At 34.6% G+C, this 11217-nt stretch overlaps 1 protein-coding gene across 1 annotated transcript in view; it reads left to right on the top strand.

The window, feature by feature from the left end:
• Window positions 1-3755: 3755 nt before the first annotated feature.
• The window catches only part of SLC26A7 (solute carrier family 26 (anion exchanger), member 7), a gene marked incomplete at both ends in the record, with an annotated part of 21703 nt that continues 14241 nt past the window's right edge, over window positions 3756-11217 (top strand). The window contains 3 exons of the mRNA XM_008948786.1: window positions 3756-3920; window positions 8909-9061; window positions 10463-10545. Coding sequence (XP_008947034.1) covers window positions 3756-3920; window positions 8909-9061; window positions 10463-10545 — 401 coding nt within the window. The remainder of the gene's footprint in view (window positions 3921-8908; window positions 9062-10462; window positions 10546-11217) is intronic.

Genomic DNA, 11217 nt, shown 5'->3' with positions numbered 1-11217 from the left:
CCCCCATTCCAAACCTCAAACCACAAGACTTTATAGCATAAAAAACAATCCTCAAAAAAAGCTTTTGGGTAAGATTATTGTTTTTTAATTGGTCTATTACATGTGCAAGAACACTTTCATAAATATGTGTGTATACAAAACACCAACACACCAAACTGCAATTCAATATTGAATTTGCTGAATAAATAGAGGAAAGCTGTTTCAACATCAAAGTGACAAAAATATAATTTTTATCCTAGAATGAAAGTTGTATTCTCTTAAGAACTGCAGTATTACTGACTGCAGTTGTGCTACTCTTCTGTAAATGAGAAATGTCTGGTTATTTCATTCCAGTCTTCTACATTTTTACTGGTAAGTTTTTCAGCTACTGTATTTTAAAAACTTGCATATAATTAGTTACTGATGTACAGTATTGGAAAAAAAAATATATCTGGTTATCTGGAAAATAAATTTGGAACCTCCAGTTTTGAGATAACCAAGACAACATGCTAAATGAGAGTTTCACAGTCAGTAATAGTTCCTTCCAAGAGATATTCCCCATGGCTGACCTTTTTAGCCCATGTAGCAAATTGTCAGGACATATACCACCACTGTTTGTTTGGTTTAATGGTGAAAAATAGAACATGGAGTTTTGAGAGATTTAAAATTCATGCTCCAAAACTGAATTAATGCAGCAGGTAACATGATACCAGCCTTTCTATTGCTGTAGACAAAAAGTTTGAGATTAGTGATTTGCAAAGTGCCTGTTATGTGAGAAAAAATTTTGCTGGTCATAAAGTCAGATTGTCTGAACAGTGGGAGTGGAATTTTAACAATAATAAACTGAGTGCGTTGTCATGGGAAGAAAGTATTGCAACTGGACAAGAACCAAAAAGACTTGAACATGAGGACTTTGTTTTTTGCAATTATTTGTTTCTTATCTTCTTGATTAAATCTTCATTCTTTTCTTCTGCTTGTCAGGGTAAAGTTATGCACCAGTAAAGACAGCTGCAACAAAAGATTCCCTTTGCATTATCTTTTTCTATTCTCAAGTTTAGGTTTGTTTTTTTTGTTTTTTTTTTTTTTTTTTGTTTTTTTGTCACGCTTTTCACTACTTCTGTCTAATTATTTGGTTTTATAATTTATTTCTGAGATCTTTTCTGCTTTACTGTACATTAACTCAAGGCTTCATTCCCTTACTTTCTCAAGATAGTTACTTCTTAATGAGCCCTTTAACACAATGTGTTGCCCTGAAAAAAGCTGTACAAAGAAACTGTAGCCACACACATTTCAAACCATTGTTATAATCATGACTGTTCTCTGTCTGAAATATTCCTTCATCCCCTAGGACCTAAACTTTGAAAAATTAAAAATTCTTCAAGTAATTCTAAAATAAGTGAATATTTTTGTTCCTTTTACAGTTTAAGAAAAGCTCCATAATAGTACAAACAACTAAATGAGGAAAGAATTTGCATTTGGTGGGTCTTTTTTGTACTTTATATTTTTGCTCTTCAGACACTTAACTGTCAGTTTTCCCTGTAGTTTTTCTTCATTAATATATCAGAAAATAAGATGGGAAGCTCAGATCACAACCACAGCAAGGAGAAAGCAAGGAGAAAGAAACTTCTTTATGTTTCTTTAACTTTCTACATTTTGGTCACTGCTTAGTGGGTGAAAGATTTTATGACATAATGCAATGTGATGCAGTTGTGTGCTGTCAGCTCAGCTTAGTTTCAAATGGTGCTTATGCAAAAACCAGTGGCAGCCAAGCTGTGAGCTGTATGTCTGTTCCCAAGCATGGAGAGTTAACTGGAGAGTTGATCTAGGTCTATAAAGATGCTAAAAAAATTGAGTATATTTATCAAGAAAACTGACATGCAACTTGATTTGGGAAGCTTGTTTCAAACCAACTTTTTACCCCCTTTTCATCTAGACAGTTTCTGCACATTACTCATGTTGCAAGGTCAGCAGGAGTTTCCCATACTAGATTATGCTGAAAATTACACTCTCTTCCTTGGATATTTTCTGTTCTGGTTGCTGCATTGTTAGATCTTCACCATAGAAGATGTATGGATGTACATTATATTTAACTATAATTTAAATTAAGAGTAGGATGTACATGCTCATGAAGGGTTGCCATTGTTTCTGGAAGTCTTGAGTGACCTTCTGCAGTAAGAGATGAGGGACAAGTATAGGCTGCTGCCTGTTTAACTGAGTGGCTTCTGAAAATATCTACCTGAAACTATACTCCTGGTTTGAGTGTGTTTTACATAACCCATCATTATAAACAAACAATAAAAAGTACGTCTGAAATGTAACCTTTCAGTTACTACTACCTGTGAAGCAGAGTCATGTCTGTCCAAAATACTGAAGAGTTTAAGTAAAAAAATGAAAATAAATGTGAATGATGCTGAAATTGCTAAGTTTGGTAACCATGTAATTCACCATAATATCTTTCTCCAAAATGCTAATATTAACTAATAGTTTTTCTGTGATACTATGTACTTCACCAAATTGTATCTGGTTTTGAATCCACAGCTAAATAAACATCCATCTTATTCTCTGGAAACTTAGCTATCACACAGTACAAACTCGTCTTAGAGAACAAACAAAAATTCACTAGGGAAGGGAGAATTTGTTTCCTATTGAACTTTGCTACTCTGAACATTGTTTTAAATAAATTAATAGGTAAATTGTTAGAACAAACAACTGAACAAAAATATCCGAAGGTGGTAGTTATCAGTTTTACACCTGACTAGCTAAAATTACTACTAATTGAAGGTGTAACAGTAATCATTATTAGGGTCCAATTTTGAATGACATTCAGTGTTCTGATTGTTCACAGTACAGAGCCGTTCACATGCTACTAGTGGGAAAGCGGAAAAAAATGACAAATTTAATCTTTCAGATGGAAGAGGAAATTGCTCACTAGAGATTTTTGTAGTAAATTAAAAGCCACTCACTTTGGTATTTTTGTTTCTTTAGTGTGCTATTATATTCATAGCTTACTGCATACAGGTGAGATTTATGGTGAAAAAATAAATGGTCTTCGGGCATAAAGAATGATAACGTATGGAAATGAACAAAATAAAACAAAGGATGCTGTAATATATTCCAAAAGGGTGATTTTTATTATGGTAAACACAAAACCTTTTAGAATGTACTGTAACCAACAACCCTGTGCCATAAGCTTGTAACTTCTCAGGCAGAAGAACAGTAAATGCAACGGACTGTAGAAGTAAGAAACTGCATTTTAATCTGATGAATTTGCAGAACTCATTTTAAGTGGAGATGATTTAAATGTAACTTAATATCTTAATATGGATCAGAAAAGGATTAAGTGTTATGCTAACCACAGTAGCATCTGTAGGTATGTGACAACCTGGTTCAAAAAGTTAAGAGCTGTCAAATCTCATTCTTCAGAGGAACAATGATTGCAGTCTGAGATAAGAGAAGACAACACAGTAGTACACAATAGTGCTCTGGGTATTTGTCCTATATTTCTATGAAGTCTCTAAACATTTGTAGATTCAGCTGTAGTCCAGATTCCTGGTTTAGTTTATTCTTTTATTATATGCCTGTACTCTGACATAACTTCCGTAGAAGTTACAACAAAGCTGAAATAATCTTCAAAGTCAAGTATAGCTGAGTCAAAGTCTACTTTTTTTTCTACCAGAGAAATCATATCTGTAAATCAGATTACGAAATTAGACGTTGAATTTTTCTTCCTATTTTAAATATTCTGATTTTATACAGATATTCTATTCACCTTTTAGGTAGCAATGTTTCTGCTGCAGTTGGGCAGTGCCACTTTCTTGTTAACAGAACCAGTGATAAGCGCAATGACAACAGGAGCAGCTACCCATGTGGTGACATCGCAAGTGAAGTATCTGCTGGGAATGAAGATGCCATATATATCGGGACCACTGGGATTTTTTCATGTGGGTTCAGTCAAAGAGATGGGCAATTCCATCAGCTAACATTTTCATAACTATGGTAAACTTGTTCTGCATGTGAATGAACAGAAAATGTAATAACAAAACCTTCAACTTTCTGTTTGTAAGAACAGATTAGGAAAACTTGATGAAGAACAAGCAGCAATGGGTCTTGTTTTGAAAGGATACAGTAATAAATTAAAAATAGGTGTATTACAGCATCAATAATGTTATTTATTATCCTGAGCAATAACACACTTATACAGGGAGGATTAACTCTTTCTGGATGTGGGAGGGATATACCCAAATATCATTACAAACATATTTTCTTCATATTTTACTGAATGAAACCTGCCCATCATTGTGGTAAAAGAAAAATGACCCATGATTTGTGCATTTCCTATGCAAAAATTACCCTAGATACATTACATACTGCTTTATGACATGATATTACTTTGCCATAAATACAGCAAGTGTACAGCTTTAAGGTAATTTTTATAAAATGCATACAGCCTTTCATAGAGTATCATAGTTACTCCCTTTGGAAAGTAGATATTGTTGGCTGAAACTCTGAAGGGCAAAGTTGCATAATCTTATGGCACAAAAGCTTTGAGAACATGTTCTTTATGGTAACTTCTTACAGCAAACTCTGAGTTTAGGTGCTGTGAGCATAATCTCTTGGCAGAAGCATTAACAGTATCACAGTAGTATCTGTCAAAAATATGATTTGTTCGTAATAATGCTTTATTTACTTGCCGAGGTGATATTTTCTTTGAGCTGATAGCACGAAATTAATTGATTACCACACAAAGTGAGGCTTTATCTAGTTAGCCACTAAATCAGAACATCCTGTTTAAAATTAGAGACTATATTTTCTTGCACTGCTCCACCCTTTATCCTGTCTTACTATTTTTTGAAGTTTGTTAATGTGAACTCCATGATAAGATGTTGCTTTTAGTTTATTATTTCACAGCATCTTATAAACTCGATAACATTTTCTATGGATAATCCACTGGTAAGTTTTTTATAGGAGCAATTTATTAATGAGAATTAGGGCATTTCATAAACACAAGTAATTTATCTTGGAGGGACACAGATAAAAGTGTCATAGCTGTTTTCATGAGTAGTTGGTTGGCCTGTGAGACTATTACAAGCAGTTCATCATATATTACAAAAAAAATTACTTAAAAGCCTTTTCATAAATACTTGTTAATATAAAATGTGACTAGCCTCTTTTTTGTGGTGTTTCCATGGAGACTATATTTACACATAGGAATATTCTCATCTTGTAGAGGTGGCTAGTGTTAAGTACTACAGCCAAGACATAATCAAAATACACATTATGAGCAATAATAAAGAAGAGCAGTGATGCAAAAAAAATATATACATGCTAGTGTGCTGATGATATCATAAATGAGGTCATTCAAATGCTTTCACATAAATATATTCCCTTATCCCTTGTATTTTTTAATGTATCTGAAAGAAGTTCTTAGCCCTACACTTCACATTTGAAATCAACTCCCTTTGAACACTTTCCAAGTAAAAATTTTCCTGCTTTTTTTAAGGTTCTGAATTGCTCTGTATGATTGTGTAAAAACAAATGAACAAACAAAGCCCAATAACTTAAAAGAATAATAAACTTTCCACAGTTAGAATGGACAATTTTACCATACAAGTATTTTAAAAGATTTCTGGTATGTTTTCAGATGCAAGGGTTTCTTAAAAAAGTCCCAATACCTCAGTCAGAAACATCAAATTTAAGTTTTAAGAGTAATTTTTATCTGTGGTGGTAGTTTTATATGAAAATTATACTAATCAGATATATGTTAGTGCACACATGCAATCAGAGAGTGAAAGGCAAATTTAGCATGTCTATCCAGACATGTTCTTTACTCCAGATTCTTGAAACTCAAAGACCGGTATTTTTGCTTACATTTTTATCCTTTCTCTACTCCAAACCACCTCCCACTCACAAAGCTGATTGCTTTGCCTCAGGCAGCCTTTGAGTTCGCAAAGCAAGACTAAGAATGTTTAATACAGTGTGACAGGAGAGTTGAAAGTAAAGCAACCCAGTTAAGTGGATTCTTTATAGCAACTGAGATCATGTAAAAGTGAATTTTGCATATGGAGAACAAATATACTACACTGGCATTGAGCCTATGGGATTCTTCTGTTTATACATAGTTTATGTAATTTATTAAATTTAATTTTCTCTGTACATGGTTTGTCACACTGCAATTAAGCAGCAAATTACAGCATCAATTGGTACTTTGCAAATGGGAAAGGCAAGGTGAAGGTGAAGAAGTAACTTAGTATCTGAAATAACTAAAACATATCTATAGTTGCCCTTTATCCAAGTCTAGATATTTATCCTTCCAGAAGTTTTTGAAAAAATGCAACACTGCAAAATGAACTGCAGCATAAGAAACCTGCTCTACAAAATGGGGTCTTTTGTGGTTGTGTTGCAAGTTTGTTGCAAAATCCTTTTGTTTTTTTTTTTTTTTCTGTAACTGTCTGAATAAACGTTCATGTTCCCACTATCAGTCCTTTTTTTTCCCCCACAATTTTTTATCGGATACGGTTCACAGCAGTTGCCTGTACTTTTTTTTTTTCCCCAGTGTCTTGTATTTTTCTAACAAACATCACAATGAAACATTTTTAAAAATGCAGTGAGGTTGTCTACTCATACAGTGGAACTCAAAGCCATTAATTTCCCATGAGACAATCAGTGTCTGTATGTATATGTGTGTAGTTAGAATATTGCTTTTTTCACTCGTGCGCAAACTTACATCAATTATCAAAAAGTTCGGTTTCCCTTCATAATATTGCCAGATTGTGCCCATTAAAAATCTTCACACAAAACTAGCAACAAAAATTTTTAAAAAATAGATATACAGCTCAGTTACTATATTATTGCTGCATTTTAAAATTTTGTTGTTTATATAATGACACAAAAAATTCCTTTGTACACTGCAATGTCAAAGTAAATTTTGCTACATAATTTCTAAATTATTCCAGTAAATGCGTCATCAAAATATGTGAAATACTGAATTCATAATGATGTTTGTGCTGAAAACATTTGTAAATACTTCTTTTGAATCAGATGCCAGTGCTTTTACAACCTTTAGGTGCTTACATGTACGATTTACACTTTGACCTCGATGAGTACAGTGACTGACTGGGCAGTAAAACATGTAAAAGGTATAGTATAGAGAGATGGCTACAATATATGTTAACCATGTACAAGTTAAGAGCCACATTCTCTTTCTTTCTAAAAAGCCTGTGTGTTTTGTTAAATGGTCTCCTAGTTTTACTGCATTTTCAGGGCATGGTTACTTAAGGACAGAATAGACAGTGGAAGCTCTTTAGTCTGATGTACTAGTTGTTTTAATACTTATGTATTTCTGCTAGGATTGTTCAGTGAACCCTGAAAATGATGTTTGACAGGAGTCTGACTGGTTCTTTGTGTATTGGGACTGAAGTTCCCTCCAACTTTCTTCATCCCTTCTAACCATTCCAGTAGACTTGTAAATTTTTTCATTACTTTCTGTGAATCTGTTATCATACTGGTTTATGCCTCATTTTCTGGACCCTCAAATTCAGAGCAGAACTGAAGTTACAATTCATGGTGTCATCCGTGCTGATGTGAAGACAACAGCGTTCTTCTGAGCCTGTTACTTACAGCATTGTATTCATCATCAGAGTTCCCTGTCACTTATCACCATTGGTCATTATATTCCTATCTCATATTTCTATTCTCCATGTTCCTTATACTCAACACCATATTTACGTTCTTCATCACAGACCAAACCATATTCTTATGACCATGTTTTACAGCATGTTACACCACACCTTAACCTTTGAAAAGCTGAAGGCCTCCAATTTGCAGCTCCATAGCTCTGCTCCAGTCTTCTTTTTCTCTTTTAACACTGCAGTCTGCCTCTCATGTGCAGCCCTGTTGCCATTCCCCAACCTCCCAGAGCAGGATAGACATGGAAACTTGTGGGATGAACATCCCACTGTGGCAGGACTTGGAAACTCGTGGAGCTGCATGTACCACCCCGACATCATTACACCAGCAATTCCTGCATCTTGCCATGGAGAGTTTCTCTTGGAAAGTGCTTGCCACTAATTTGTGAATTACTTCTTCTTCCCCTATACTCTTTTTACCTCTTGCTTTGCAGCTTTTTACTTAGAAGTTTATGCTAGAGAAAGAAACAGGGCTTAGTAGATAACATTAGATATTTAAATAGCCCAAACCATATATACACAAGCTTAGCAGCTAACTAGTGTGTGCAGCATCTGGACCTGATCAGAGCATGCCCCATGGACCACTGTTTGTGTAATGGGCAAGAGCAACAAACACAGAGACTGAATACACCCTGCTGAAACTATATAATTACGCTGGAAAAATATTTGTATGGACCCCTTCAGGCACTGGTGAAGATGTCCAGAAGAGGATACTCACCTAGGAAGATTCCTGTTGCTTCAATTCCCATCCAACCACTACTGCATTTTAATTTCCCTTTTCATTCTTCTCTTTCCTTCTTCTTTCTGTCTTTTAGGTTTTTTTTTCCTCAGAATTAACTATTACTATTAGGATTGATGGACATTGAAAATAAATCTTTATGCATGGAAGCTACTCAACATTTTTGTGCAACACTCGTTGATCTCACTGAATTCAATGAAACTGGATAAAAAAAAAGATACACAACACATTCACTGGAATATTCTTGCTTACTTCTACCAGTAGAAATCTGTAAATTCATATACAGAAATATTCACTACGTTTTTTGTTTTCAAAAATCCAGAGATTATTTTAATCCTTGCAAAATCTGAAGTGTAGGCCAGTTAGTCAGATGAGTCAGCTCCTGCAGTGTTGATTCAGGTTTCACAGATTATTTAAGAAGTCTGAAGTTGTGTAGAATATGCCACAGCATAGACCCAAAATGACGTATTTTTGATCTGTGACTGTTATTTGCTGTTCACTGTAGATTTATGCCTACATATTTGAGAACATCAGATCAGTTCAGTTGGAGGCTTCACTTCTCTCCTTGCTGAGCATTGTGGTGCTTGTTCTTGTTAAAGAACTGAATGAGAAATTTCAGAGAAACATCAAAGTTGTTCTTCCCATTGATCTACTTTTGGTAAGTACAAAATCAATTATCAGATTTTCTGCTTACAAAGCTTTCAGTGGTTCAAATAGTCTACTGAAGTTGACTATGTTCTCCTCAGTTAGGCCCCCCCCCTCCACCTGCCACTTATTAAATGGATAGCTGACTTTCATGGCTGTATGTTAAATGTAAGGACAGGAAACAGTTTGGTAAAATAATTAGGAAAGAAGTGACGTAAGTTCTTAATTAGTGTAATATTTTTCATGTGTTTAGTACTTTTTACATAATCACAAGAACACAAAAGCTAGAATATTAAAGTGTAAGAAGTTTGAAATAGAAAATGAAAAGTGACTGGCACATTGTAGCTCCAGAAAATCTTGTGCTGGGCAGTTGTGGCTTAGATGTTGCGTGTTATTTATCTGCAACAAAATTAAATAGTTATACTATTTCTTTCTGTAATTTTACTTACACTTTTGCTTTCACATGGCATAAGGTAAACTGAAATTAGCTATTGCTTTGTAAATCCTCGCTTTAAGGATTAAGCTGTAGTCAAATAATCAGCGCCAGGACAAGAGACTTCTTTTTTTTTTTTCATCTAGATCTCTGAAAGAAATTTCAAAAAATGAAGGGCAAGTGCTTTTCAGAGTGAATAGTCACAACCACTCTTCTTTTGCTGGAAAAAATTATTTTCAAATTAATATTTTTTCTTGGGCAAAATGGTGGAAAAAGGTAGTAGTATGGTTTTGGTCTCTGCTCTAAGATCTATTTCTAAAAAATACTGGGTAAAATGTACCTGGAAAATGAGGATCATGGACTGGAACCTGTGCATGTTCTATTGGAATTTGTGTGTTTATCTCATAAAAAGTATGGGGAGTAAGTCTGAAGCTCCTCAGAGCCAAAATTTCCACCCCCTCAGCAAGATTTATACCTGCTGAAACATAAAAATAAAAGGAAGCCACATCTTCTGCTGTGTTTTGTGCCAAAGTTGACACTTCCATTCTGGAGATGTGCTCAGAGAACACCAGGTGAATCAGACAGCTCAGGATCACCTAAATTATTAATTATTTTAACCTGCTCACATAAATGGAAGTGGTCTGGGGTGCACTCTGCATAGAGGCAATTTGGACACTGATTGGCAAGGTTCCTGAGGCTTTACAGAGACTTGTACAAATCCCTTTCATTAACACAGAACATACAAACTCCACCACAGTCCTTCTTCAGCCACCTCCTCTAAATTCATTATTGTGTCCAGATCTTAGTTTCTTCTGAGTCTCTTCCACTTTTATAAAAATTTTCATAATAATACTTCCCTCTCTTACTGGATTGATCTAAGGATAAATGCAAGAATACTGGTTAGGTATGGCAATAATAGTTACCATGTGAGGAGCTAAAAGCAATGGAAACATAACATATTTTTCTGTGTTGAATCAATAGATAATTGCTACATCCGTTGCTTGCTACTATGCTGATATGGAATACGTCTACGGGCTAGAAGTTGTGGGACATATTCCTGAAGGGTAATATGGTTTTTATTAGCTTGTGGCTTTTAAACATGTTTAATTCTGAGAACAGTCTCTGAAGAGGTCAAAGTAATTTTCTGATATACAAAATGGCAAAAATCTGTTATGTTCATTTCCAGCTTCCTCAAATACTCTCACAGTTCAGCTCCATGTTGACAAGGTATATCTGTAGAGAGAACATAAAAATGCAGACTTTCTTGTACATTTTTATAGCTTTTTTATTATGGAATAAAAAGTAGGTACTAAGTACCTGATGATGGCTGATAGATATATGACAGGAGGGCAGAGCATTCTCTACAAGATTACTGCAACCTACTTTTTGAGTAGTGCCTTGGGTTATTGTAGCAAAAAGGACTTTGCAATGACATAAGGCTTGCACTAATTTATATAATATTTTTAGAAAATATGGTTTCTGAAGAAATGTAAAGGATTTAGATATGCTTAATCTAGAAGAGAGCATTCTGACTACAGATATTGATACATTTTTCTCTATGACCTTGAAGAAAAGGGAAAAAAAAAATAGTATAATCATCTGGAAGAAAAAAAAAGATTAGATGTCAGAGAGGTTGTTCAAACTCTAGGGGCTGGTAAGGAACAGCATAGCTGTTACGTAATCACCCCTTTAGGAATTGGAAGATTACCCTAAATTTCACAAAACACAAGTCCAAG

Source organism: Merops nubicus, unplaced genomic scaffold (assembly GCF_000691845.1).
Source record: "Merops nubicus isolate BGI_N331 unplaced genomic scaffold, ASM69184v1 scaffold40331, whole genome shotgun sequence".
Classification (NCBI taxonomy): Eukaryota; Metazoa; Chordata; class Aves; order Coraciiformes; family Meropidae; genus Merops; species Merops nubicus.
The sequence above is the reverse complement of the archived record's forward strand: the minus strand, read 5'-3'. Positions and strand labels throughout refer to the sequence as shown.